At 40.9% G+C, this 27,963-nt stretch overlaps 3 protein-coding genes and 1 long non-coding RNA gene across 6 annotated transcripts in view; 2 read left to right on the top strand and 2 right to left on the bottom strand.

Annotated features, from left to right (window-relative positions):
• The window catches only part of march8 (membrane-associated ring finger (C3HC4) 8), an 86,548-nt gene extending 79,278 nt beyond the window's left edge, over positions 1–7,270 (top strand). The window contains exons 7-9 of one of the 2 annotated variants that reach the window (XM_034608350.1): positions 1,094–1,229; positions 3,206–3,220; positions 5,595–7,270. In XM_034608350.1, the coding sequence (XP_034464241.1) occupies positions 1,094–1,229; positions 3,206–3,220; positions 5,595–5,899 (456 nt within the window). In that variant the 3' untranslated portion in view covers positions 5,900–7,270. The remainder of the gene's footprint in view (positions 1–1,093; positions 1,230–3,205; positions 3,221–5,594) is intronic. The other variant, XM_034608348.1, reaches the window with a different exon arrangement.
• A 2,347-nt stretch (positions 7,271–9,617) lies between these two features.
• alox5a (arachidonate 5-lipoxygenase a) lies at positions 9,618–17,557 on the bottom strand. Its single transcript, XM_034608345.1, has 14 exons — positions 16,403–17,557; positions 15,321–15,519; positions 14,677–14,758; positions 14,469–14,591; positions 13,846–13,952; positions 13,529–13,701; positions 13,284–13,430; positions 12,994–13,197; positions 12,826–12,912; positions 12,113–12,291; positions 11,824–11,945; positions 11,341–11,441; positions 9,986–10,156; positions 9,618–9,799 (listed from the first exon to the last, which is right to left on the bottom strand). Exons 1-14 carry the CDS (start codon positions 16,550–16,552, stop codon positions 9,620–9,622), a joined length of 2,025 nt encoding a protein of 674 aa, XP_034464236.1. The 5' UTR covers positions 16,553–17,557; the 3' UTR covers positions 9,618–9,619.
• A 594-nt stretch (positions 17,558–18,151) lies between these two features.
• Positions 18,152–19,142, top strand: LOC117775310. Its single transcript, XR_004616242.1, has 2 exons — positions 18,152–18,282; positions 18,600–19,142. It is a non-coding gene; the product is annotated as an uncharacterized LOC117775310 (long non-coding RNA).
• Positions 19,143–19,686: 544 nt separating this feature from the next.
• Positions 19,687–25,884, bottom strand: slc25a16 (solute carrier family 25 member 16). Of its 2 annotated transcripts, none has more exons than XM_034608346.1 (10): positions 25,599–25,884; positions 24,772–24,897; positions 23,619–23,711; positions 23,396–23,529; positions 23,152–23,215; positions 22,050–22,171; positions 21,876–21,942; positions 21,612–21,774; positions 21,379–21,447; positions 19,687–20,298 (listed from the first exon to the last, which is right to left on the bottom strand). In XM_034608346.1, the coding sequence occupies exons 2-10, from the start codon at positions 24,863–24,865 to the stop codon at positions 20,142–20,144; spliced, it is 963 nt and encodes a 320-aa protein (XP_034464237.1). In that variant the 5' UTR covers positions 24,866–24,897; positions 25,599–25,884; the 3' UTR covers positions 19,687–20,141. The 2 variants fall into 2 exon arrangements, with proteins under 2 accessions (XP_034464237.1, XP_034464238.1); XM_034608347.1 differs by having other exon boundaries at positions 20,142–20,298; positions 25,527–25,884.
• Positions 25,885–27,963: the final 2,079 nt, after the last annotated feature.

The raw sequence follows: 27,963 nt of genomic DNA, 5'->3' as shown, positions 1-27,963 counted from the left end.
ATCAGTGCTGCAGGAGGCGGAGTCTAATGTTACCCGCCCACTCTGATTGGAGCAGTGGACCAATCCCACTCTTGTTATTGATAACATTCGTCAACATGAAACGCAATGCATTGTAAAAATGTAGTTGAGTGGAATGTACAGATAAATGCTGATAGAAGTAGTGGATAAATTTAAAAAGAAACATGAAAAAGGTACTTAAACTCTCTGCATAATGTATTTGTTACATCCCACCGCTGGTAACTTCATTACAGTTCAGCTTCAGTTAATAAATGCGGGCCGTCGCTGTCACTCTTTAGTGATGAAGCTGTGAGCTCCAGAAGCTTTATCTGATCTATCTTAACACAAGCATGACACTGAGCTTTGAAGCTGTTTTTATAAGCAAGACTTTTTTTGGGGGGGGGGGATGCGATTCATTTCAAATGGTTTAGAGGCAGTTTGCTTCCATTTAAAGCTCTTATCAATCATTGTGGCCTGGAGATAGCAGGACACTCTAATTAAAATTCCTCCACCCTTCATTAGCTGCACAAAAGGCCTTAAACAAATGCTGCGCCGTTAATAGCCTCTGAATCCCACGGGTGAACATCGGGGTTGCGAGTGTGCGAGTGTGCGGTCGTAGCGTTAATCAACGTCGTTTCATGTCACACCCGCTCGTTATCACCTTCCCTTAACCCTGCGATCGTGCCATTTCAGAGCTCAACACACGAGTGATGTTTGGATGTTGGGAGAGCAAGTACAGCTTGTATATGCTGATGTCGTGTTTTCTGTGTTTTGTTGAGCTCATTTCCTGGTGTGTTGTGTTGTGTTGTGCAGCCAGCGGCAGACAAGGTGCTACAGTGGGTTAGCTGAGCTGGCTGGCAGGCGGCAGGGCGGCTGTCCTCTGTGTGTCCGGTGCTGTGCGCCACTTTTTACTACCAAGAAGTGCTTTGTCGCACTGGATCCTGATCACAGTGGCACATTAAATATTTAGCTCACGCTCAGAGCTGCTCCAGGAATCGGTCAAGACGGCCAAGAGTGTTAAGTTTTCTGTATTCATGTGTTTGGTGTTGACCTCTCGACCTCCTCAAACATCCTTCCTGTGTCCCCTCTGCCTCAGTGGGAGAAGCTACAGATGACGGCGAGCGAGAGGAGGAAGATCATGTGCTCTGTCACCTTCCACGTCATCGCCATCACCTGCGTGGTGTGGTCACTCTACGTCCTCATCGACAGGACAGCAGAGGAGATCAGACAAGGTCAGCGCAGACTCGCACATGCACACATACAACCACTCACGTAAGGATGATCATGACAACATCGTCTGGTGTTTGATGTGGCGTTCGTCCATTCATCCACCGTTTCCCGCCGTCTCCGGATCATTCATGCATCGTGATTAGTGACAAATCTGCATAAGTGAAGTGTTATGTGAGTGGTGTGAGTGATGAGTGTGAAATGTTCCCTTAGATTGGAATATACGTGGGTGTGATTCACATGCAGGAGCAGCTGAGCCCAAACAAATGTTTAGAGGAGTTTTTCAGTCTGTGAGGATTTTCAGACTTTAAGTTCAATTCAGTTCACTTTGAAGGCGAAGGTTAAGAGATGAAAGAGATGAAGGAAAGAGATTAAAACAGACTTTTTATCTTAATCAGATCTCGTTTTAGATTGAAATCTCCACAGAGGTTTTAATTGCAAAGTGAGGTGATGTTGGTTCACTCTTGCATCTTGAAAGGGGCTTAGATCAGGTTGCTTGTGTGTGCTGTGAATTTCAATGACAGTCAGTTCATGGTAAGTCTTATTGTTAAAGAAAATCTAATCAGCACAAAGTTGTCTTGTCTGTGTGCTTGTGTACATGTGCACGTGGGTTATCAGCACACACCGAGCCATGTGACCGCAGCAGTCTGGGGCATGGACCCAGCAGCCAAAAGATAAAGATCTCAAGACACAATGATCCTGAATATTATATTTCCATGAAGCTATTTAGGGGAATAGTTTGAGTCTTGTTTTTTTTTTCTTCAGATAAAAAGAAGAAAAGAAAAAGATTGATACCGCTCTCATGTCTAAATATGAGACAGCCTTGACTTTCTCGGTCGAGTAAAGTTAAGTTGGGCTACCAGTTAGTTAAAGCTGCAGTATCTAGATTTCACTTGACTGTGATTTTTTTTTTTTGGAGACCTGAAGGTTCGGACCCTGATATGTTCACGTCATGCGTGACGTCACACTTAAAAGCGGATAGCGACACTTGATAAACGAGCAAACGTGAGGTATTTTTTGTAAATGTTCCCTCCTGCATATTTTTGTGCTAATATAACCGGCTTCTCGCTGTGGCTTTGTGTTTAGTTAGTATCTCATGATAGTGGTATCAATCTCCTTTAACACGAGGACAGAACCCATTTCAACAGATTTCCAGAAGTGACAAAGTGTTCTTTGAAGGAGTTTGTGGCCACTTTTTGATGAACATGTAGCCTGCAGGGTCACGGAGAAGACGGCTGCTTTGTCCCATGATAAGCTTCCTGATTACTTTTTTTAAAACAAATTTTCATTTGCCAACCTGTTGCTGAGCACAGACTTTAAAAGCCACAGGCAAAACTAGTCAGTAGGTCATTGTGATCTTTAAAACCTCAAACTAAAAAGAACATTTATGCCTAGGAGTTTAAAGGCCTCTGTAGCGGCCCCTAGAGGCTGTGCTGCTTCTCACAAAGGGGTCAGAATCACTTTGCCACAGAAAGATTGACACCACCGTCGTCTTTAGAGCCCCGTGGTCTCGCTCTCAGGCTGAAATCGGACACTGCAGTTTGACCGATGAGCTGCTGTGACACCCGATGGCTCGTCGGCCGCTGCCGCTCTTTCCTCTCTGACATATTCGCTGCTTCTGAGACCGTGTGCAGATGGAAGAACAGCCTGTGCCTGTTTAGCCCAACCTGATGATTCAGACTTGTTAGCATCCCTGAGGGCTGTCGGGTTCAATCACCATGGCGATGCCAAATCGTTCCTCACCAGTACCGGTTGTCCGTCGGCCAAATCACACACAACCACAGTTCTGTTCTTTGTTTTCCTTGCCAATGACGACAGATTAGCTCGAATACACCTTGAAAATGTATATTCTATTGTCTTCTCTGATTGAATGTGTGTGATTGTATGATGCATCTGTAAATATCTGACTTCTGGCTTTTCTATCAGTCTGTTTGTGTGTCTTTGGTAAAACATGATACTAACACTCTCTTTACTCATGCAGCCGGAAGAATCCCAGGTAAACATTTCACGTTTGACCTTTTGACTTTCAAATTGTGTTTTCCCTGTCAGCCGTGTCCAGTTCTTTCCCAACCGCACCTTACACCCTTTTTACTTTACCCTTTTCTGCCATGATGTCAGGACAGAACAAATATTCATACCACCTCACTGAATGTTCCAAACCAATGAACGCAGACAGATGCACGGGCGAGGGGCACACTGTGATTTTCTATTGTTAATAATAATTTGTGGCGGAGAGTTTTTTAAAAATGTATTAAATTCAATTAAAATTAAAATCTCTCAGACATATTCTAGTACATAAGAGGAAACAGGTGCAATGGTTCAGTCGGATGCTTGGACGCCGTTAAATAAAAAAGAACAGTGAGGAAATCAGATTAGAAGGAAGTGAAAAGAATCACCTCATGTATTCACCTTCAAATTCATTAATTCACTGTGGAAACATGCTGAGAAATTCACGGACATATAAGACACATTCATCTCTTCTCATGTGCACAGTATAAAGAATAGTTGTGATTATGTTTGCCTTGTTTGAATTTGTTCCTCTTAATATGAAGCATTTTTCTATTTAATAACAACGATAATGATAATATTTATCATCGTGATTTAAGGATTTAGAAACTTCTTCTTTCATTCACACATGAATCCACTTGAAATATAAAAGCCAGAGTTGCAGCTGTTCAGCCTTGTAACTTTTTTCTGTTTATTTTTTGAAGATCCCTTTCCTGCCTCTTTGTTTTTGTTTTGGACGATGCTGCCGCTTGTTACAAATATTTACACTTGCTAAATTTGCTCCATTTTTTTTTTTTTTTTTTACAACCCTTGCTTGGAGCCTTATATTTCAAGGGTTAGCAATTTGCAAAAATGCTGGAACTGCCTCAGGGACCGTGGAAATGTTTTTGCACTATTAAGCAAATTAACGAAAAATCACACACTGCACATTACTGCTAATCACTTTGTAATGCTTGCTGTTGTACTGTGGTTTTTTTTCCATCTTGTTGTTCCTTTATTTCTTATATTCAGTTAGTTTGGGGGCATTTTGTGCCTTTATCCAACTGTGACATTAGAGACATGTCAGGGAATGCGAGGGGAGAGATAAGCCCAGAACGTGGGGCGATGCTGAACCCCTCGGCCCCCAGGCTGCCCCCCCATTTGTCTCTATTCATGTCATTTAAACCTACCTATGTTAGATAAGTGCACACTTAACACCCTGAATGATCTGACATACGGTGATTGTTTTGCTCTGCACAATATAGTTGAAATCCTCCATCACAATATATGTAGCTCCATCATATTGTTAATAATCTGTATATGGTGCATTTCCTGCGATCAACTAAGAAACATGTCAAAAGCAGTTGAGAATTGACATGTTTCTGTCTTCCATAGTGAATTAAGCACGTGACAAATCTCTCTCATATTGATGGAAAAAAATATATAATATATAATACATCCACAACCATATGCATAGAAAGTTTCTGTAAATTGAAATATGTATATATAGTGAAATATACCTTTCATATATATGGAAATATTTGTAGAAGAGTAACTAATTGAAAACTTTTGATCTGGATTTTAACAGTTAGCACTTTATATGTGCCTGATATTTTTCATGAAGATATCTGCATCATTTTTTGAGAAATTCACTAAACTGTCAAAAGCTGGCAAAGAAAAAACAAATCCTGGATCTCCCGCCTTAAGTGAATTAGCTCCAAAGGTTAATGAGTTCCTTCTTGGCTCGTACCCCCACCCCCTTCCACCAAGTTTCAATCAAATCAGTTGTGTAGTTTTTGCATAATCCTGCTAAAAGTCACAAAAACAAACAATGAGATGGAAACTAAGTCATATTTCTCTTATGGTCCAATGTGCTGCAGTGCTGCAGAATAATAATAAGTGTCAAATTTCAGGAATTTGATTCAAGTACTGCAGAGATTTCTAATGAAAAAAAGTTCTATATCATAAAGAGAATAGTATAGTGAAAAGGGGGTTTGCAATAATATAAAATATACTGTGTATCATTTTGTGAAAACATCAGTGTGAACATTCGCCTGCTTCTTTGAAAATATGCAGAACATTGAAACACTGTCCTGTCCATTTGTCCTCCATTCAACGTGTGTAGTGTATTGTGTGATAGCACCTCCCAGCCACATACCTTCCTTGTTAAAGTAAAATGTAGTTCAAGGTTAATCTGTTCAATGATTGACTGAAGCACCTTTTAAACTCGCAGCAGCTTAATGATCCATTCTTGTCATTCCTGTTTTTGTTCTGACCTCCTGAACCTAGCAAACAAAACGTTCACGTACAAGACTGTAGACTTTCCTTCACAGTCTGGTCACTGATTGACTTGTGCACATGTGTCTCTCTGTGTTTGTCCTCAGGGATCCTGGAATGGCCTTTCTGGACCAAGCTGGTGGTCGTGGCCATCGGCTTCACGGGTGGACTGGTGTTCATGTACGTCCAGTGCAAAGTCTACATACATCTATGGAAGAGACTCAAGGCCTACAACCGGGTCATATACGTGCAGAACCGGCCGGAAACGTGTAAAAAGGTGGCGCTGGAGAAGCCGCCGCTCATGGAGCCGAGTCTGGAGAACAAGGAGGCGCTGGTCCCAACCCAGTCGGACACAAACTCCTCCCAGTACACAGAGACAGAGGACTACAGTATGGAGGTGCTCCATGTCTGACCGCTCAGACGACGCCATTGGTTGTCCCGCGAATGATACACACACACAAACATGCCCACGGTGACGGTGGAAGGACCAGATCCCAGACTGACCCGCTGTCGTCTTCTGGTCATCTTATGTTTCTGTAGAGACAGACAGACAGACTATGACTGTCCTCCTTTATCCTCACCCCTCCATCCTCCTGCACCCTTACTCCTCACTCATTTCCCAGGACTGGACTGTTTTTACTTAGTTCTGTAAATGTCTGGAGAGGCCTGGAGGGTACAAATCTACAAACACACACACACACACACACACACACACACACACACACACACACACACACACACACACACACACACACACACACACATTATTGTATGTACCTCTGGAGGAGCAGGACTGAGACAGATGGACTCACAAACGGCTCCGGAGGTTTACACATCTCTGACCCGTGGTTTCTTCGCTCGTGGGTTTGTTAGATTTGTTCGTTTTTACCTCCTCTCTGTGATTCTACTCGGGCTGACCCTCTGTGGATCAGTATGTAGCGCCACGCATCGGATCTCTGGAACATTCCAGCCACTGCCGTCCCTGTCGCTGTGGTCTGTCAAGTCCACGCTGGTCTGCTGATCCGACCAGCGTCTTGATCTGGACATGCATTGAAGCACTTTTTTGGTTTTTTTAGTTCCCCTTTCTTTAGTTCCTCTTTATTTGTTTTTCTTTCATTTTCAAGTCTTATACATTGTACGTGGGGGAGAACAAACTCAAACAACCTTGAAAATGTTTCCTGTTTTATTTGACGTTGCATTTCTTTATACGCACATACACGTATATATATATATATATATAAACGCTCCTGTGGATGACAAAAAGGAATTGGGGTCAAAAAATGGAACCAAACTGAAAGAATCATGTGAGTGTTTTAGTCGAAACTGAAAAACGGGTTTTCATTATGACACGTCAGGCTCATAGCTCTAAAAGAGATTATGGAAAAATCCAGCCACATGACTTCTCTGACCCAACATCAACTTTGTGAAGGCTTTGAGAATGTAAACTTTTTAAATAATGGTTAAAAAAAAATATAAAACATTTCAAAAAAACAATTTTTTTACCGGCCACAGGAAATTGTGGGATAATTTCCACATCCATAACAATATAATGTCCCTTTGGGCATAACCAACGTCGCTCATGTTTGTTTTTTATCATGTGAATGAGACAGTATTTACAGTGTGATATTCCATGTGCAGGTTTCAAAATGTTTGCTTAGTCATGGGATTTGCTTTGAGAAATTTGTAGCTGCCTGTTTTCAGTCTGTGTCGCTTCAATTAAATAACTACGACTGCTCTAAAGGAGCTTTTTGCTCTGCAGATCTGGACACACACACACACACACACACACTTCTAATCCATCTCGTCACTTGTGGTAACACACTTCAGCTCAGAAGGTGCCAGATCTGATGTTTCCCCATGACGTTTAGGATCATTACCAGCGCATGTGGGATGAGCAGGAATCTCATTTTCAGTGAAAGTGTCTCGTCTCTTCTTCTTAGTCTATTTTAGTACTAATCACACGGCGGCCGGCATGTTCCCGTTCATTTGATTGTTTTTCTCACTTCTGGCCTTATGCGGTTCAAATGAGACAAGTTGTTCCAACACCTCTTTTTTTTATTCCTCTGCAGAAGCACAGCTTAAACAGTGTCGCTGTGTTAGTCCACCATTCTTTATAGCAGTGTAACATTTTCACTGTAGACATTTATTTTGCAGTAAAAAGCCATTATAAAACGTCCCTATGTTTTCTTCCTGAGCACAGCCAGCCTCATCTTTCATTGATGAGCTGACTGCAGCGCCACCTGCTGGTGCGCAGCTGGAGGCGCAGTCTGAGGCAGGCGGCTGCTGGTTTCTGAGGGGCAGCGTTTTGAGGGGGTGATGGTTGTTGTAAGTGCTTTTGTGTACGTGGGAGCACAGTGATGCCAGGGCTCATGTTGAGCCTCATAGCCATTCCAGCAACACACACACACACACACACACTCACTCACATTTTTAAAAACTGTCTTTGATACCTGTGTACTGTCCGTGAACAACGAAGGTCCAACTATACCTGACGATTACTGCTCAGCAGCAGCAGCAATAAAGGAAATCATCGCTTTTTGTTTTTTGAGACAGTGCATACTGTACCTGTGTACATGCCCCATGGTGACTTGAGATCTGGAGTCTAATATAATTCTGATATTTAACACGAGCCAAGGGAGTTGTGTGTCAAGTTGGATTAAGACCGAGGAATGAGATGCTCCTCTGAAACTTCAGTACCCGCGAGGCTCAGTGCAATTAGACAGATAAAAAGTGCAATTACCCCTTTTCTTGTTATTCTATTCTATAGTTCTGTACTGGTGTTTAATGTCCAGGGAGTCCTCTGGGTATGAAAAGATTAATTTCTTCATTTTGTGTTGTATTTATTTTTAAAAGAAACAGAGTACAATTTGTTCATTTAAAAAAAAAAAAAATACCTTCATTAGTAATTTTATGCAACTTACACTTCATTTTTTTTCCCAGGCATAAATATACCAGAAAGTCACTTGCACTCTTTGTTTAGTCATTTTGATATGAGGGTTGTACAAAGCTTAACGTGTGTATCTGCTCCAACTTTTTTTGCTTTTTAAGATTGCTTGTTGAATTTTGTTTTAAACATTCAGAATAGAGACCTTTAACCACATATTTGAATTTTCCAGAACAAAAAAAAACAACATTGAATATTTAAACATATAATTTCCTTGATCTGGACAGTTAAAGGTTATTTACCACTCATAGGAGCTGGCTCCTCTCATTAAGTCTGAGACAGACGTTTTGATGTAGTCCTGATGAAGATTGAAGCCTCTAAAGGGCACTTGAACAAGCAGACGTGTTTCTCTATCAGAGCAGCTTTTTCTTTCAAAGTGTCTATCACCATGAAATTATTCTTTTTTTCCACTTTCCGATCCCACTGAGCAGGAAATCGACTGAGAAGAAAAGGTACTTCTAGGTTTTTCTGTTTTTCTTCCTCCTATCTCTTCGATTCTCTTATGTCTGGGAATAGTGTAACTTGCATAAAGCTACATTTGTTTACTACTGACTGGACTTGAACATATATGACTGTTCCCCTGTCTTATAATATCATTCCACGAGTTTGTCTGTGAATTTACTTTGGAATAGTAACTGTAAAGAATTTGGTAAAAGTACATATGTTTTTAAAAGAAATATTGATGTGTTTTCAGTTGAAGTTCCCATGTTTGAACAAAGTATGTAGAGTTAAAAAGAACAACCAAATAAAAATTAAGTTACTTTTAACGCTCCGTGTCGTTGTCAGTGTACAGATATTTGTGTTCTGGATTTTAATGTAATGGTCACAAGATTTGTGACACTGTTAAAAACTGTTAATTTTGCATCAATGTTATTAGTAGCACAACATATTAGTTTTTTATAATGCCTCTGCACTGATGACAGCCAGCGCCCGGAAGCATCATGTTTTCTGATTGTCTGTACGTCCGTCCCATCCGTGTGAGCATGATATCTCAACAACACCTTTTGGGGAATTCTTCAAATTTCTTGCAAACATTAAAATCCTTTTAATTTTGGTACAAATGTTAATTTACACTCATGCAGTAACTGATCAAATTTGGGTGGTAGAAGGTCAAAGGTCAAGATCACAGTGGCCACACAAAACGTGATTTTGGCAAATATTACACAGAGACGTGTGTGTTGTTTTTCCTCAAACAGCGACACTGTTGGGGATTTTGTCAGGGGACATGTTGTAGTACGGTAGCTTCTTTCCCTCGTTCCTCCTCTTGATGGAGCTGGTTATCTCTGCCAGCCGCGTCCTGAACTTCTCCATCGCCTCCTTCACCGGCTTCTCTATGAAGTGCTCGTCGGGATACATGCCCAGGTAGAGCTGTGGAGGGCGAGAGAGGAGAAGGGTCATTCAGCCCGGAGGCACAGAGCAAGGACACGAGCACATGTCGAAGCAGAGGGAAGCTTCAAAGTGATCATTGGTTTGTTTGGTCCTCAAAGCAACACAGTCTGTAATGAGGTGTGTGTGTGTGTGTGTGTGCGTGTGCGTGTGCGCTCCCTTTCGTACCTCGCTCTCCTGGTACTGGCTGAGGGCCCAAACGGCGCCCAGGTGCCAGCTGGAGCGTCCGCGATCAGGGAGGCTATCGATGATCAGGTTCACATCTGCCACGCCCTTCTTGCTGGGCGGAGGCTTCCTCATGGTAGAAGGAGCGTTGGGGATCCAGGAACACCAGTCGAACTACACAATACACACAGTGAAACCACATGTGCATGTCCCAGAATTACAATTCTGAGGAGCATGTACTTTTACTTCTACTACAAAATTCTACTTCACAACATTTTTGTCGTACTTAAAAAACAAGATAAGCTTAGAAAATATGAAACATCGTTAATAGTAAAACCAGCAGTTTCTAACTATTTGTCTTCAGTGTGTAGTTGTGCTTTCTTATCACATTTCAGATATCACATGTGAGTTGTTAGTAGCATTCCCTTTACATGCTGTACATGCATTTTGCATGATGTCACTGACACTGCACTTGACTGATGAAATCAGAACACGGCAGATATAACTTTTTGGGGGCTGATGCAAACACAGATATTTGCGAGTAGGATTTCTTGATCCAAATACATCAATATAATGATATATATATACATTTAAATTGGCAACGATAAGATGTTATCAAACCCTTATGTCAAAGAAATATGACTGAGGCCTTATATTTCACAGTTAAACCATAAACCTTATTTTACTTTGAATGGAAAGAAAACACAAAGACAACCAAATATATAGAACTTGAATTAAGAGACTTACGTTTTAACAAATGTGCTTGTTTTTAACCATTTCCAGTTTGTTTGACGATGTCAGTGATGTTTGTTTGTTTGTTTGTTTGTTGTTTTTTATCTCCTTCAGAGGAACTAAAGGTTCTGGTGATCTGAACCCTTTTCTCAGTTAAAATGTTGAAAAACACCCTAATCCTCAACGTTTAAGAAAGTTTAAGATTGGCCTCCTGATCCGGAAGTTATTTTTGACTCATACCAGACGCTTCCACTAAGTTTCCTGATAATCTGTCCAGTAGTTTTTGCATATTTGCTCACAAACAAACATACATTCCAACCAACAAACAAATTTAGAGGGGAAACATAACTTCTTTGGCGGAGGTAAAAACAAACCAGTCACAGGATATTTCAAATACATTTTGCGTTGACGTGTAGTATAGTTTAGTTTGTTGTGGTTATTTTTAAGTCAAGGATGAGTCCTCCCTCCATCACTGTGTGGAGAGGAGCATAACACATGACAACTAATCTATAAGAATCCATCCACAACCGTTAAAGTGGCGTGTATTTCGTTTTAAATCAGTTTTATAGGATGAAGACATTGAGTGACAGGTTCTTTTATATACGGTGTATTTATCTACAACTCACTTGTCCAAAGTTGACAGCTGCGTGCTGCGATGAGGCGGAGAACACGACGACAGTCAGGTACTCTGACAGCTCCTCACGTGTTTTCAGGGACTTGGGAAACTCTGGGCACAGACAGATATTACAGTTTGCTTCAGTCTTTAAAACAACAAACCGTGTGAGGACCCTTACACAACAGATTCAGATATGTGATGGTGAAATGCAGGAAGGATATTAGAACACAGGGCCTCAGTCAGTGACACCTTCAGACTCCTGTTTTCACCTTCAAACCACTCGTCTGTGTCAGATCTGAATTTATAATGCTGTCTGTTCCCAGTCGTACCTGTCTTCTGCACAGGAACCCGGAACTAATGAAATATTGAAGGCTGGCGAGCTGCTTGTCTCCATGAAAGAGGAAACTCATTGGTTAGCTGCTGGAATTTGTTGTTCAAGAGTCAAGAAGAAAAATTGTGCAAAAAAGACGAGCGGTGTAACGTTCGCACCCACCACAGTGATCGAAGTCCTGCATCCCGAAGCTGCATGCGTCTTTGATGAAGGCCTGGATCTCCATGTCTTCCTGCACTGTCTCGTCGCTGATGTAATAAATATGCACCACATCAGACAGGAAGCTGCCAGAGGAGAGAGAGGAAACAGGACAGCAGTCACGTACAGAGGAAACATGAAATGCTCCAACTTCCATTACCTTTGAAATTCTGCCACTCTCAGGGTAGCAGCTTTCACCGTCCATGTTTCTTCCTCTCACTCAAACACACACCAGCCGTTCATCTCCACAAACCTCTTGGTGGCCTCCCACACGCTGTAGCCGTCGTCCCTGTAGAAGTAGGTGGGCAGCTCCTCCTTGCTGTCCATTCCACGGGCCTTGATCATGTCGGGGAAGCACAGGGACCTGAAGGTCAGAGTCTTTGTGGCCTTCTGAATCAGCTGCACATGGCCCCCTCCGCCTGTCGCGTTGGCCTGGATGAGGACGGGGGAAGAAGCAGCACCATCACACATTGTTCCGGCAGCATGTGGTCTTCACCTCTTATTTGCATGTGGTGTCAAAAAACAGAAATATATGCATACAACTATTTGTTTTCGGAGCTGTTCTCCCTAGAACATTATTTCTATGTGATACTTAAAGGTGCAGTGTGTAGGATTTAGGTGAGAGGGGTCTATTGGCAGAAACTGAATATAAAATGATCTTAGTGATGTTTTCACTAGTGTTTAATCATCTAAATTGTACGAATTTTTGTTTTCTTGACCCTAGAATTATATTTAAATGCTTTAAACTTACATTGTGAGCGGATCCTCTCTACGGAGGCCACCATGTTTTTTACAGTAGCCCAAACTGGACAGGTTTTTCTCTGCTTTTCATTTCCTCGGTCATTTCCTTCTTTTCCTATTTATTTGCATCTTTTTTTTCTCTCTCGTTTAATATGAAAAGAAATAGTAAATCCCTTTTCTTTTCCCCTCCCTCTCCACTACTCTCCTCTCCATCCACGCACTCACCTTGTCAAAGATGCCGTGCTCATTGATGAGCTGGTCTCTGGCCTTGGTGTTGATGGCGATAGTGAAACGAATGTGTGGGATAAGAAGCTGGGAGGAAGGAACATCAGCCAGTGAGCTCATCGGTCAATCCACTTAATCAATTTGCCAATAACTCAGCAGGAGTTTTACCTTATAAACAGGGTGAACAGCTGGGAGCTGCCTGAACATGGCAATCGCAAACACCTCTGTTATGAGATGTGTCCTGAGCAGGTGCGTGATGTTCTGGTGGTACTGGAAATCAGCCGAGCGCACCCAGATCTTTGCCAGCAGCCAGTCATACTTAGCGTCGGTGGGCAGGAAGATTGGGGTGTCTTCACCTGGAGTCTGCCCAAGCTGGAAAAAAATGATTTGTGCCGAACTGTAAATTGTAAAAGGGAACACTAACTCCGTGACATAATACCTGCTCAGCATCACTGTACCTGTATGGCTATTGGCAGGATCTTATTCAGAGCATTCTTGTAGAGCAGACAGATGGGAGCTGCCAGGTACTGCAGCGTGCACGGGTCTGTGCAGTTAGCAGTGATGCCCTCTAACATCTCAAAGTCCGCTATGTAGACGTTACCTGCCTGGAGCCAGAGCATTGCTTTTTAGAGACGGAGCGTTAAAGAGAGACACAGCATTGACACAACAAAGACAGAAGAAACAGACATCAGCATGTCTGTACCTTTAGTTCCTCCTCCAGAGTCAGCTCCCTCTCCAGGCTGGAGGAAACCATCTCGTGAGTGACGGGGAACTTGTCGGGAAGTTTGGTGCATTTCCGGATCACTACTGGGTTGCAGCCGTTCAGAAACTGGTATCCAAACATGAAGTCCTCCTTCCAGTGTTGCATCACATACTCTAAATAATATAATGTTATATAATATCAATATTATATTATATGAGAAATATTACGACATAAGATACCAAAACATGATAATAATAATAACAATAATAATGATAATGATAATGATAATAATAATAATAATGATATATGAGGCTGACCTGAGATTGTGTTTTTGATTCTTACAAATATCTTCTCAAAGTCATCAAAGTCGGTCCAGGAGGACTGGAACATGTGCATGAACTGGTTCACACACAGATTCTCTATCCTGGAAAACCAAAGTTAACACCATCATAATCACATTTGTCACCGGTGTATCATCAAAAAAGGTCAAAAACGCAAAACTCTGGTGCATTTTTGTGTAATATGTCAATTAAACACTGCAGATATAATGCATTCTGGGAAACAAAATGTAAATATGTATCTATGATCATTTATTCAGCAAGAAACTGAATTATACATCATTTGCCTTCTTTTGCAAGAACTACTGCATCATCCAAACTGTTCTGCTCAGTATCTGTTTTGCATTGTTGCGTGTAGGTTTTCACGTCCGCATGAAAGGCGCATGCAAATGTCCCTGGGCGACACACAAGTAAGCTTCTGTCTTTCCAGGTAATCCACAGGTGCAGAAAATAGAAGCATGTTTTCAGCCTGAAGCTCAACATCTGATCACGGCTTCATGACGACTTTACACTGAAGCAGTGCACGTCTCCACTGACTCACTCCGCTCTGTCCTGAGGGGCCTCCAGCTTTACTCAAGAAGGCTGTTAGAGGGAGCACTTACGCCTTAGCGTAGTTCAGCACAAAGTCCACTCCTTTCTCACTGTCGAACTGGATGTCTCGAGGCAAATCCCGGTGTTTTTCGGCATCTATGCTCATAGGAAAGCCCGGCTGCCACTCCTTCCATCTAGAGAAGACAGCAGAGTTATTACTGAGCCGTCTCAGCCTCCTGCAAGGTCCAAAGATAAATTGCACGTGTAGAGTGAACTCGCCTGTAGGTTTTTTTCCTCATATCCAGCTCTTTTTGTCTGTGCTGTTTGACCAGGCTGGTCTTATCGTCCTGAGGCAGATGTGCTACAACACACACACACAAGACAGGAGCTGCAGACTCTGACTGATGAACATGAGGAGTCAGGAAACTGTGAGGCAAACTAACAAATGAACTGAGGTCTACTGATGTTTACTTACTGGGTTTTATTTCCATGTTATTTCCCATTAATTTTCTGCAACAGATATGTTCATTGTATGTCTCAAAAGCCAGGGGCGGATCCAGGAACAGGGCCGGGGGGGGTCACTGGCCCCGGCTAATCTCTGATTGAGCCCTGATGTACTCCTGGCCTGTCAGTCGTTTTTAAAGAAACTTGCTGACAATACTAATAATAAACAATGAGACAATTTATTTTTTTGAAAAGTTTTCAATAATGTGGTGTTTGCTCAAAGCTATAGAACAACGAATGACTTAAATGTGCACCTTGGACATACAATTGGCTCCTCTGTGTAAAATGTGGCCCTTTAATGGCCCCCGATTTGGAAAAATCCTATATCAGCCACTGTGTAAAGCACTTTGAGCTGCATTTCATTTATGAGATTCAAAAAAGTCACATTAAATCATGTTTATTCTCATTCTTATTATTACCTCGTCCGTCCCGCAGCACCACCTCCTTGTCGCCCACCAGCCAGCGGAAGCAGGGAAACTCTAAATAGTCTCCAAAGGGGGTCTTGACCGTGATGTACTTGCAGTACCAGTCGTCCTGCACCCAGTACTTCCTCTTCTCAATCTTCACCAACACAAGCTCACCTAGGTCCTCCTCAACTCTCACCTCATAGGAGTCTACCTGCAATTTAGTTAGTGGCTAAATAAAGAGAGCTTATGCTGGGGGAGAAATGTGTCATTTACTGAATCGGGTCTGTGACATTATTTCTATTTCACCTGTAAGTTTGGGTTTGAGTGATACCACATAGCAAAGAACATGAATTTCACAAGTATTATTATTTCATTGATTTTAAAGGGCTCACATGGAATGATGTATACGTTGTCATACGTAACTTCTTACTGACGGATGTACGGAACTGGTGTGCGTGTGTGTGTGTGTGTGCGTTGTTCGGTGGTTTCTGTTCCTCTTTTTGTGAATTGCATACATATCGTGTTGTTTGTGTTTGTATAAATTGTCGTTGATATTTATAATGATACTTTTCTTATATTTAGGTTTTAGTTTTTTTAAATTGTATAAAGAATAGTAAGTGGATGCAACATTTTATTTTGAAAACTCATCCCTTTTAAAAAGCAGCTATGGACAAATATTTTTACTAGACCTTTGATTTCCTTTATCTCTAATGCATTTTACTTTTATAGTGTGTATATTAAATGTGTTTCACTTTAATGTGAAACCCTGAGGTGTGATCTAGAAAAGATTTTATGTAAATTCAATTAATTGACTTCCAGCTGATTATCATTGGACAATATTTGTAATTTGAAACAAAAAGTACAGATTAACTTGATGGCAGCAGTTTGAGAATAAATGTAGAAAGACCTTTGATTAATTTCCACAACACTGAACAGTGCACATTCTATTGAACAGGACAACCAAGGGCGTCATTGATTTTTACTTTACTTAAAAATTCCTATTTAGGTGTCTATTTGCAGGTATTGATGCTCATCATTCATCATAAGATGAAGATGACCTCCTCACAGCTCTGCAGCAGCGTAACATCACTTACCGCCCCCCTCTCAAAGTCATTGTACAGAGGTTTGTCCAGCAGCGTTCTGTTGCTGCATTGCTCCGTGCCCACCAGGGTGATGTAGATGTAGTCGTCTGTCCCTGCAAACCACTGGTCCCCTGTGGCAACAGTCACTGTATAAGAAGGCATGTCAAGGTCAGAGAAATGTCCCACTGAGGACCAAGATATCTGCAGAAAATCTGTTCTGCTCCCAACCACGAAAAGTTCAGGTTGCAGCTAAGGCAAGTTTCCTCTTCTTGCTCAAAACTGTTTCACCAACTGTGTAGAGGACGAATACCACGATGATGTGTAATGAGACAGGAGAGGGCGGTCCAGGAAGTACAGCAGTCAGTCTTCCATCGGTGATACGAGTGATTTCAAGCGTTACGCTGTGAATGAGGTCAGAGTACAATACGTCCATCCTTCCCAGGTGTGTTATCAGTACAGACATGAATGAAGGAACAGGAAAAGAGATCATATTCGTGAAAATGATATCAAATGAACAGAGGGATGTTTTATAAGAGAAACAATAGAAAGAATCCTACTGATAAAGACAAAAACAGAGAACAGCATTTTCATTCGGGTTAACTGTATTTAACAGATGATGTGGTGATGAAATTCATCAAAGAACATTTGTACGTACATTGTTTTGTTTTTTTACACATCACATTTACCAGTCAAATCAGTGTGTGACATCAAGCAACAACAGGTAGTGTATCCCAGCTGCAGTGAAATTAATGCAAATGCTTTACAGTCCGTTTGTGGTTTTAGAGTCCACCGACATTAACAGGGGTTTGAGACACAAAGTGTGAAATGCATCACTATGTTTTACTCTCGGATATTACTTTCTAAAATCCAAGTTACTGCACCTTCTCGTTCAGTAAAAAAAAACGGAGGTAAGATCATTCAGCTCATATTCATTGACAAAATAAAGATGCAAGGCTTGAAGTTGTTTTTACACATGTAAAGTCACTCTGAAACAAAAACAGGCATTTTATCAAACAGATGAAGCTGTACAGCGATATATTGTACATTTCTACGTGTGAATGTATTGAATATCCCTCGTCTTATAAAACAATCTGTTTACAGTGAAGCAGCAGGAGCGGAGCTGGTCTGATACGAGACTGTGCAAAATTACAATTACAATGAAAGACCATGTATACAGCACTGACACAAAAGTAATTATATCCTAAGCTCAGACAGGTGGAGAGCATAGTCGGATGCTGCAGTCCATTTGTTACAGTTACATACGTCTGCAGATCGGTAGTTGCATCAACGTCTCTTATTACGAGCACTTTCCAAGGTGAACTGGCAGAATCATAACTTCTGAGATCTTCAGACGTTCGTTCATCGAGAGGTGTGGAGCTGCCAATGAACATTTTAATGGTTTGCAAGGTCATTCGTGCAAATTGCATCAAAATGTGACTATAGATTTTTTTGAACTGCTTGATTTCTAATTCTCATCCTAAGTTTATCGGGATCAGATGTTTGTAGGTTTTTTAAAAGCAGTTTGATGAGTGACAACCTTTGGACTGAGAAGGGCCTGAAGCCTTTTTCACACCAAACCTCTTCTTCAGTGAAAAGCTTTCAAAGTTTGTCTGTGTGAATTCTCTATTTATTTGTATGATCTAAGGTAGTGGTTTCCCACCTGGAGGTCTCGACCCCTTTCAATGGGTCACACAATGATAACCGAGTGGTCACAATATGATTGAACAGCAACTAAACTGACCATTTGAGCGGCTGTGGCTCAGGGGGGAGAGTGGGTCGTCCACTAACCACGAGGTCTTCGGTTCAATCCACAGTTCCCCCAGTCTGCATGCCAACGGAACTCCAAATTGTCCCTGACGGCTTTGCAGACAGTGTATGAATTGTGTTAATGGGTGAATGTGGCTTGTGTCGTAAAAATGCTTTGATTGGTCGATAAGACGAGATATGCGCTATATAAATGCAGTCCGTGCACCAATCACCATTCGAGCTCGAACACACCCTCTTCACACATTTAAAAAAAACTTTGAAATGTTGTTGCTTTGTAATTCAGGAACCTGGTGCCTGAGAGTATGTTGTAAATTCTTTTTTTAGAATCAAGTGAATGGAATTACTGGATATTCTATGGATAAAGGAAAATTAAATGGAACCACTTGAAAAGGAAAGAGGGGCTGGGCTGTTAACACCCCCCCGTGGACAAACATTTTTAAAGTGTCACAGGCCATACAGGTTGGAAACCACAGTTCTAAGGCATCGACACTATACGGCCATCTAAAGGCTGAAGCAGCAACTGAAGCATGAGGATAAACTCAATCTCAATCACTCCGGTGAAGTAAGACGTTAAAAGCAGAAGAAGGCAAGAGGCTCAAAAAATGAGGCTGCTTGTTCAGCAAAGTGATGTGAATACACAACACTTTCATTCAGTTAATGTTCGGCCTTCCTAAATGCAAACAGTGTTTTAGCTGCAAATATAATGTTCAATATCTGACAACCTTCTTTGGTTAAGCAAAACCCCAAAAAATAAATGAATCTCAAAGAGCCTAAAATGTATTTGATAAAAGAAGAGTGAAATATGTGTGAGTGTTGTATCAGCTCTGATGGTAAACAATTCAATTTATATTCAATGCTGCCACCCGGTGGCAACAAGTCCCTATTGAATAAATACACAAAGAAACACCTATAGTCATGAAGGGCAAATTTCTCCTGAGATCCCTCCAGACATGACGAACCTACATCCATGTCATGTCAAAACATCTGAAACACTCTCAAACAACTCATTCTGATCACAGCTACACACTAAACATCGGAGAGCAGCAAAGTAAAACACATACAGTAAGTGCCCAATGCAACGTTTGGCAATTAAAAGGGAAGTTGCCTCGAGAATGAAAACTGAAATCATGTGCAACACAGGACACTGCATCTTTCACATCTTTAACCCTGCAGCTAGTGCTTTATATTCATCTTGTTGAAGACAAAGGCAAAGACTCACAAACAGAAACTTCTCCAAACGTTACAGTCATCTCAAATTCAAAAATATAATAAACCACATATAAACAAAACATTATGACACATCTGATTATAATTACTGTCACTATTATTATTTATGATTATAGCAACCTTTCAACAAGAGCCAAGTCCGTACAAATGAAGACACATTAGACAATAAAGACAACGTGTAGCTGTAGAACTGAAGTGTTTACTATTTAAATAAATACATATGACTAAACTTTGTCAAGAAACCGATGGAAATAATGAATCAGCCATTTAAGCAGGCGTCCGTCATAAAATTAAAAAGAGAGGTGTGTGTGTGTGTTTGTGTGTGTGTTTCTGATGTCTGAATGATGAGGGGGCTGCTACACAATCAGAGGGATGCTTCTGTGTTGTCGGCAACATTGTTGAAGAGCATATCAACCAGCCTCAAGCCGTCCAACCAAATTTAAGCCACTTGTCGTGTGGTTGAGTTAATCAACTCTTAAGAGCCGGCAAGTCACAGGAAGTAAGAGGGACTGGAACAGGACAGACACGGAGTACCTTATTGTTTGATATCCGGTTTCCTTTGTCGGCATTAAAGTGACTTCCCTGGTGCCTTCAGTGAACTCAAGGAAAAAGGCAAAGCCCACAATGAAGAGTTTAAGACGTAGCCAGAGCGAGTCTCGGATCACTCTGTGAAGGAAGCATTGAGGCTGAGCTGCTTAATGTCTCGGTGCGGGCCCGGGTGCAGGGTCTGCAGAGCTGGACGGTTTAAAAACAGCGGCTAGTTCAGGTGGAGGGTCTGCTTCATGAACTCATAGGTGGTGAAGGCCACAGCTTGGGAGGGGACACAGCGGATGTAGTTGAGAGAAAGGCCTCGGTACAATCCCTTCTTGATCCCGTACTCATTATACACGTACTTCAGGGTCTTGCTCAGTGATCTGTGCAAGACAAGATATTACACATGCTTTAGAATGACAGAGAAAAAGATTTAGAGAAATGTTTTTGATTAAATAATAAAATGATGATCCTGAATATGAGCACGATATGTCTCCTTTAAAAGAAAGTCATATGTTGTTGTTTTTATGATCAAAGTAAATTTCTATTAACTGTGTTGAGATAAAGTATTAAATCTACAGGACAGTTGTTATTGACATAATCAGTCTTGTTTGTTGTTGATGCCTGTCTGTGCTATGAGGAACTAAAACCTGTCTATGGACCGAAGCCATACTAACATGAAAAAAGTGTCTTGGACAGGAGACAAATGACCTTGTATGGCGTTGATGTAGTGACTGAACACATTCTTTGAAAGAATCTTGAATGTTTAGGGAAAGCAGGTACTGCAGGAGCAATGAGCGATGCCTGGACTGGTTTAATGTGAACTTACACAGGTATAAACAGTATGTTGCTGAAGTCATACAGCTGGCTTCCACCTCTTCTCCTTAAAGGCTTTAGTATTTTATCTAATGTAAACAGCTCTCTTAGCTCTGGAATTCGTTTTTTCCTTACTTCCAAGCAAAATATTCATCAAACTCTGCTTTCACAACCAAAAGTGGAATCGACTATTTTAAGTGGAAACTTGGACAAAAAACCTTTAGAGAGGAGCAGGGAGCAACCATGACTTATTAAGGAACGAGAGTGTGCAGACCAACTTGCCTGAGGCAACTATAAACAGGTTCATTTTTAAACAACTCCGCCATTTAGAGACACACAGGCCTGAATACTAACAGATTCTTTAGCTTGATGAGCACTTGGCCTGTTACTTTTAAAATGGAGTTCATCAGCGCTGTGTTATCTGAGCTGTTTTCCTCCCTATAATAACCCTCAGAATAACAGCTCTCACAATTTCACTGTCAAATCCACAAATCAGTGATCAATCAACTATACTAAGAACTCTAATAGTCAAAAATGAGTCTAGTCCTTATTTTATGACATACACTGCACAAACTGATACATGTAATTGAAAGCAAAGCATCATTTTATGACACAACATTAAGAGTAAGAACATAAGTTCTACTTACACGCATTTCTCAGAGTCAGGAAGCACGGCTCCTAACTGCATTCTTCTCCTAGCCACATCCAACGGGTACCTGGTGAGAAGAAACACAATACAACACGTCAACTGCCAAATAAATCACACCAATCAATAACACGCCCGAGCTGTGAGCCACAAATTAAGCAGCCACATTGTCAGCTCATTATTCATGGAGTCTCGGAGCTCGTTGTATGCCAAGTAAGCGGTGTGCACACTTACGATATTGTCTGAGCGATGGCACCAGCAACGCCTCCGCAGAGCAGGTTGACGTGGGTCTTCAGGACGAGGACGTCGGGGTTGTCTGAGGAGGGGCGTCCCAGCCGTTCTGGGAAATGCTTCAAGCCGAGGGTCTTCAGGGTGCCGTAGGTGAAGAACGAGAACCCTGGAGGATAGAAGGCAAAGAGTAAAACTACATGAAGCGACACGAAGTCAATATAAAACAAACACTACCATCAGTCTATGCAAAACAATCTCAATGGTTACCTGCATAAGGGGCCATTCCGATAAGTGTTGGAGTAAGTCCCCTGTAGAAACCCAAAACGCCCCCCTCCTGTATAAAAATGAAAGGAAAAAGAAATGGCATTGCAATTAAAATCTGAATATTTGATATTTTTTCTTTTTTTTTTTTTTAAAGCCATCAATGTCTGCAAAGATCACCTTAAGGTAGATGGTGTGGAAGGCGTTGGCAATGCCGGTGTAGCGATGATCTCCTGTCACCTGGAAGGCCAGTCGGGCTCGGATCACATCCAGGGGGTAGGTGAATATCACCGCGGTCATCCCTGAAAACACGGTAGAAGGATACAAGTTATTGCTGTGGTTATGCTTCATCGTGATTTAACACTTAGGCTACTTTGTCTACTCAAACACAGATATCTAAATTCAAGGTTTAATAACCTAATAAGGTGTGAGTTTCCCTTTTAAATTGGAAGAACACACAATACTTCAAGTTGATTTGTCTGCGTTTTCTCCATTTGTATGGGTCATTCCGTGTCAATCATCAAACCTTTGGGCTGCACAGTATTAAATATGAAATTTGGCATGCTGATTTGTTCACATGAGAAACATCAAACCGAAATTTTAAGTGTCGCTTCTATCTCCCAATCAAGGGAGATTTGGGCTAATGAAGTTTGATCGTCTTGGGGGGACTTTGACCTTATCTCAGAGAAATGGTTCTCATATTGTTGTTAAGCTCTTTTCCAGCTCCTATTTGTCTAAACAGTATGCTATCCTTAATTCAAAAAACAACCCACTATGAGTGATTATAACAGTTGGAGGTGAATTGCAAAAAAAAACTATATTTAAAAACTGCTCAAAGTTTTACCAACGTTAGTTTATAATGTCACAAAGACCTGCAGAAAGTTTAGTGTTTGGTCTTTGAGTCGTTGCTGAGATATCATTACCTATTCGAAATTATTCTTAACAATGTTACAGAACAGCAGTTAGTGATCAGTGTATGGTCACACACATTCAAAATACCAATGCACAGCTCTGTTGCCACTGGATAGTGTGTTCGAAGAAATACAAGATGTGAGGAATCTGAATTTTTAAGGTAAATGATAATTCATTTTATCGCAAAACTACACTTAAACATTACTCTGTGACTGTTGAGAAATGAGAACATTTGCACTCGGGTGACAAATGTAAACAGTTTGTGCTCAACCAACAATCAAATGAGAAGGCAAAGTTGCCGGTGCAGTACATGACATCCAGCCGTCATGGAGTGAAAAAGGGAATCTTATCACTTTGGAAGATGAATTACCTGCCATAGAGCCGGCCACGAGGCGGTGGATGTGTCCAGAGATTCCTATCTGTTTACGTAGCAGCTGTAAATCAACAGGGAGGAGACAAGGGTCAAGAGGTTCACAAATCAAAAATAATAAAATCCACTGCATTTCACTTCAGATGTAGCAAAAGGTTTCTATAACAAAAAACACACCCAGTGACGACTTTAAAGCAAATCACGTTTCTATAAACAACCTCTAATGTCACTTTTTACACTGTACCTTTTTATATTTGTCAAAGGCCATGAACTGGATGGCTCCATACGGAAATATCCTGACCATCATTGCCCCGTTACCCTTGTACAAGCCAAGGAAGCCTTCTTTCTTTGGCACGGCCCGGATAGTGGAAAACACTCCTGCAAAGACACAACCAGACGTTCCGCTCATGTGGCACAGACGTGTGAAAACTCACTGGCTTTTCCATGTTTGCCTGCTGATCTTTTACCTAGATGTTTGTAATGGGGGTTCTGGGCTTGGAGAAGAATTTTGACTCTGTCCAGAGGAGCGATGGTGCTTTTGGCACAGCATCCTGCCACACCTGGACAAAAACAGGAACACATGTATTATTAAATATGTCGTGCAGATATCATTAGCATTATTTATACGTCAAGGTAACATGATGCCAAGTGCTGCTGTGGTGCTTACAACTGCATTACATTGGAGAAACAATTGACAATGACTTAAGTCGATATGAACTCTGGAGAATGTCCCAGTTGGGTGCAGACATTTTTTGAAGTTTGCCTTTCACATATAAGGAACACAGCAGGTAATTGCCCAGTTTGGATGCATTTACAACAGGAAACTGTCTGGAGCGTTTAGGTGAGGTGTGGCGCCCAGGTAGAGCAGGCAGGAGGCAGGACATGACGTATTAATTCCTCTGTGGAAATCAGGTGTTTTTGTTTCGAGCATTTCACCACTGCCTTCAGCCCAAATCACCAAAAGCTCTCGAATATTGTTTTCATTCTTCCACATGTATAGCACCTCTTTTTCATCTTGAGATATTTGTTTTTAATATTATATATATTTGTATTTTTGTTTTCACAGTTTTGAGTCCGTCTGAGTTAGGCAGGCGTGTCGTCATCAACACGCCCAGTGAATCTCCAGACATAGTCCAGCTGTATTCTCACTCGGAGATTATCCAGTGTTTTCAAGGGGGGCTGGCTGCAGGAAAAACTCTGGAGAAGGTCTTCAGCACCTGACTCGAACATTTGTGTTCTCACATACAGCCCCTGCAGATAATTTCAGGAGAATGTCCACAGTTCAGTGCATGTCTGAAAGCAGCTAAAGACATAAAGCATTTAACCTCCTGGCATTGATTAGCTGAACGTAATATTGTGGCTGGTAAATCACCCTGGCTTACATGTGGGGTGAAGTGCTGCAGGTATACAATCTGTATTTATACCTTTTTTTTAACAAAGCTTCTATGAAGGCAGAAATCAGATTCTAGGTCACACGGGAAAGCAGCGGACAGAGAAGCAAAGGAGAAAGTGTCTCCACAATAAAATGACTCAGTCCTGCAGACAGAGTGTCAAATTCCACGTTGTGTAAATCACTGCAGGCGTGAAAGTGATAGTACAGACTGATGAGTCAGATCATACCTCCAGCTACAAAGGAGCGAACCCAGTAGTAGTCCCTATTGGCGGGTGTGCTGCTTATGGCAGCAGGTGTGGAGGCCGCGGCCTCTGATGTCATCCTTTCTGCTCAGGAATCTGCCACATCCATGACTGCACAGTGTGGGGGAACAGACGTTAATACACATTTGAACATGTTGCCTATGTATTAATACAAGTATCCAGATCCTTGAAGAAAAGTACTAATATCACACTGTCATTACAAGTCACTGTGAGTAAAGTCCTGCATAAGTATTAACATATTACATGTACTTGATCACATACAGATTCATTATTACTAATATATTAATGTGTAAGCAGCATTCTTCATGTTCCAACTCATATTGACACTATATTATATGGTGCTGCGACTAATTACAGCTTTCATTGTGGTTTAATCTAATAAATCTGTAAAGCACTTGGCCAACCACGTTGTTTTAAATGTGCTGTAGAAATAAAGGTGACATTGACATTAATCTGAAGACTATTGTCTTGATAATTGGTGTCAGCAATATTCAATCAGCAATATTCTGTTGATTGGTTAAGTAATCAAAGTAATTATTTCAGCTCTAACTTCATATACTGTTGTATTGCCCATACCAGTATATAATGAATACGCTATGGATATGTGTTATGTGTATAATCCTAACTAGTAAAGTAAGATTTGTGCAGTGTTTCCCTCTGTAGTGAAATGGAGTAGAGGTATAAAGGGAATGAAAGTACTAGAGTCAAAGTACAAGTACCTCAGATCAGTAAGTAGATCTAGCTCAGAGACGGCATGTATCCCAGGCTGTGTGTTGGCAGCAGATACTCACAGTACAATGTGAACGGTGTGGGGATGAAGAGGAGGAGAAATCACTCTAACAAATCAGTTTCTCCTTCGCACCTCAGCTGCAGCTCCTCTCGCTTCCTTCCTGCTTGTCTGTTCAAACGTGGCCTCATGGACTCCGCCCGACCAAACCCTGTTCCTGTTTCCTTTAAATGGACAGACCCACAGAAAGAGGAGTTTGGACTCAGTGTGAATCTTAAGAGGCTGTGAGATTCATGCTCTTACATCAGTGTCCTTCGCCCGGAGTCGACTGACGGCTGCAAACAGTCGCGTGTTACTGACGCGGGACGACGTCATCAATGTGGGTGTGTGCGCATGTCTTTCTACAGTTGGGGCCAATTTTGCTTCAGTACCGTCATTGTGAGGACATTTTGTCCGTTTGAGGGTTAAGACTTGGTTTTAGGTTAGAATTAGATTGAGGTTTAGGCATTTAGTTGTGATGGTTAAGATTAGTGTAAGGGGCTGGTAAATGCTTTGTGCCAATGAGTCCTCACAACTATAGAGTGTGCGTGTGTATGTATGTGAGAATAAATTACACAAATATATAATAAATGTGTATATTAAGGCAAGTATATATATATAATTATATATATATATATCATCTGTCATATACTTCAATATATAACTTTATATATTTATCACCAACAATTACATGAAATAATTTTTGTAAACAGAAGGAAGGACAAATTTGTTCTATTAATGCCATTTACAACAGATATTTCTGTATTTTGTTCTGTATATGATCTTTATTATTCTGCATTTTGTTATATAGGAGCTGTATTATTCTGTATTTTGTTCTGTATATGATCTGTATTATTCTGTATTTTGTTCTGTATATGATCTGTATTATTCTGTATTATTATCTCTGTCATTATGTTTTCCCCTCTGGAATTTATTTCAATTGATTTAATGTAGAATGCCTATATCTTGTCTATTCTTTTCTTTTTCACCTTCAATTTTGCCACTGATTCTAACGGTGATCATAAATTGTCTTAATTATGACCTTTGTATTCTAATTGTTTTTACTACGGTACATAATCAACTTTTTTATACATTTGACACACTTTTTACAAATTATGAAATCGATGTTTGAACTTTATCGAGTGTCACAATGCTGTCAATAAAAATAAAACAACAACTATGTGCATTGTTAATATATAAGTATACAATTTTGAGACTATAACGTTCAATTAAAGCTGAATGATCTTTGATTACCAGTTCTTTCTAAGTGTGTTCTCACAGGGCTGAGAGAAAACGACATATATGATCTAGTTAAACCGCCTCCACTTTAAGAAACACAGTCTAGCTGGCGCCCGTGTTGTGTTGAGTCGTGTATATACCAGTCATTACGGTAACAGCGCGTAAGAATAGATTTCACAATAAAAGCAACTTCCACTCAATTGTTGGACATTCTAATGTAGAATTTCAAATGTAAAGCTCTATAACATGTCATATTTGAAACCTTCTGTTTCCCTCTTAATTCAATTAGAATCAAAATGAAATGTTTTGACAGTCCAATTTCATTTCAGATTAGTGACATTATGATTTTCTTATCTTGAACTACTTATGGAAGAAATATTGTTTTCCTCCGCATAAAACTTAGAATGTTAGAAAAGCATTTGTGCAATTATTTCAATGCAAATGCAAGTACTGAGGGGAGCAGTATAAGTAAATTGAACTACTAATGAAAGAAATGGGATTTACTCCACATTAAAGTTAGAAGATCGGACAGAATTCTGCTTAAAAAAGGAGACTTTGACATTGGATTTCTCCAAAACTCCTCAGTAATCTTTGTAGCATTTGTGCAAGTATTCCAGGAAGCACTGCAGTACAAGTGTCTTGAATTACTAGTGGGAAAAAAACGTTATTATTCTTAATCTTGAACCGTCTTCAACTAGTATCAGACTTTAAATCACCAAGTTAAGGTTGTGGGATTTCAAAATTGCAATTTCTCTAAATGAATATGGTAAAAATGCTCATGTTTAGTCAGTGTTGTATATATGGAAAACGGGTGACACGCTATCACACTTAAATACGTGAAGCTCCTATGAATATAATCCAATTTCATATCATGCATTTTGTCTATACTGCGTTGACATTTTATTTTGAAAGCCGGAAGCAGTCGTTTGCTTATCCTATCGCTGAAATATATTTCCAGTTCAGTGAACTTGTCTTTGTTGTGTTCGGGGGACGTAAATATTGCTGTTACCTCTTTTCAGAGGAAGTCCCTCATTTACCGACACGTGTTTTCAGAGAGTGAGAAAAATTAATGGCGGATAAAGTAGTGCTGTCAAAGCTGTACCGTAAAACTCAGGATAAGGGCGCAGTCGGGATCCAGGGGGCGGCAGGTT

This window comes from Hippoglossus hippoglossus, chromosome 15 (genome assembly GCF_009819705.1).
Source record: "Hippoglossus hippoglossus isolate fHipHip1 chromosome 15, fHipHip1.pri, whole genome shotgun sequence".
NCBI lineage: Eukaryota > Metazoa > Chordata > Actinopteri > Pleuronectiformes > Pleuronectidae > Hippoglossus > Hippoglossus hippoglossus.
The sequence above is the reverse complement of the archived record's forward strand: the minus strand, read 5'-3'. Positions and strand labels throughout refer to the sequence as shown.

Excerpts from the sequence above, each read along its gene's own strand:
- slc25a16 (XM_034608346.1), bottom strand. The coding sequence starts at position 24,865 with ATGACATCAGAGGCCGCGGCCTCCACACCTGCTGCCATAAGCAGCACA. Across the intron at positions 23,530-23,618 it reads CCCCCATTACAAACATCTAG|GAGTGTTTTCCACTATCCGG; the intron begins GTAAAAGATCAG and ends GTGTCTTTGCAG. Across the intron at positions 21,943-22,049 it reads TCCACACCATCTACCTTAAG|GAGGGGGGCGTTTTGGGTTT; the intron begins GTGATCTTTGCA and ends ATTTTTATACAG.
- alox5a (XM_034608345.1), bottom strand. The coding sequence starts at position 16,552 with ATGCCTTCTTATACAGTGACTGTTGCCACAGGGGACCAGTGGTTTGCA. Across the intron at positions 14,759-15,320 it reads GGTGCTGCGGGACGGACGAG|CACATCTGCCTCAGGACGAT; the intron begins GTAATAATAAGA and ends TGTGTGTTGTAG. Across the intron at positions 13,953-14,468 it reads GTGCTGAACTACGCTAAGGC|GATAGAGAATCTGTGTGTGA; the intron begins GTAAGTGCTCCC and ends TTGGTTTTCCAG.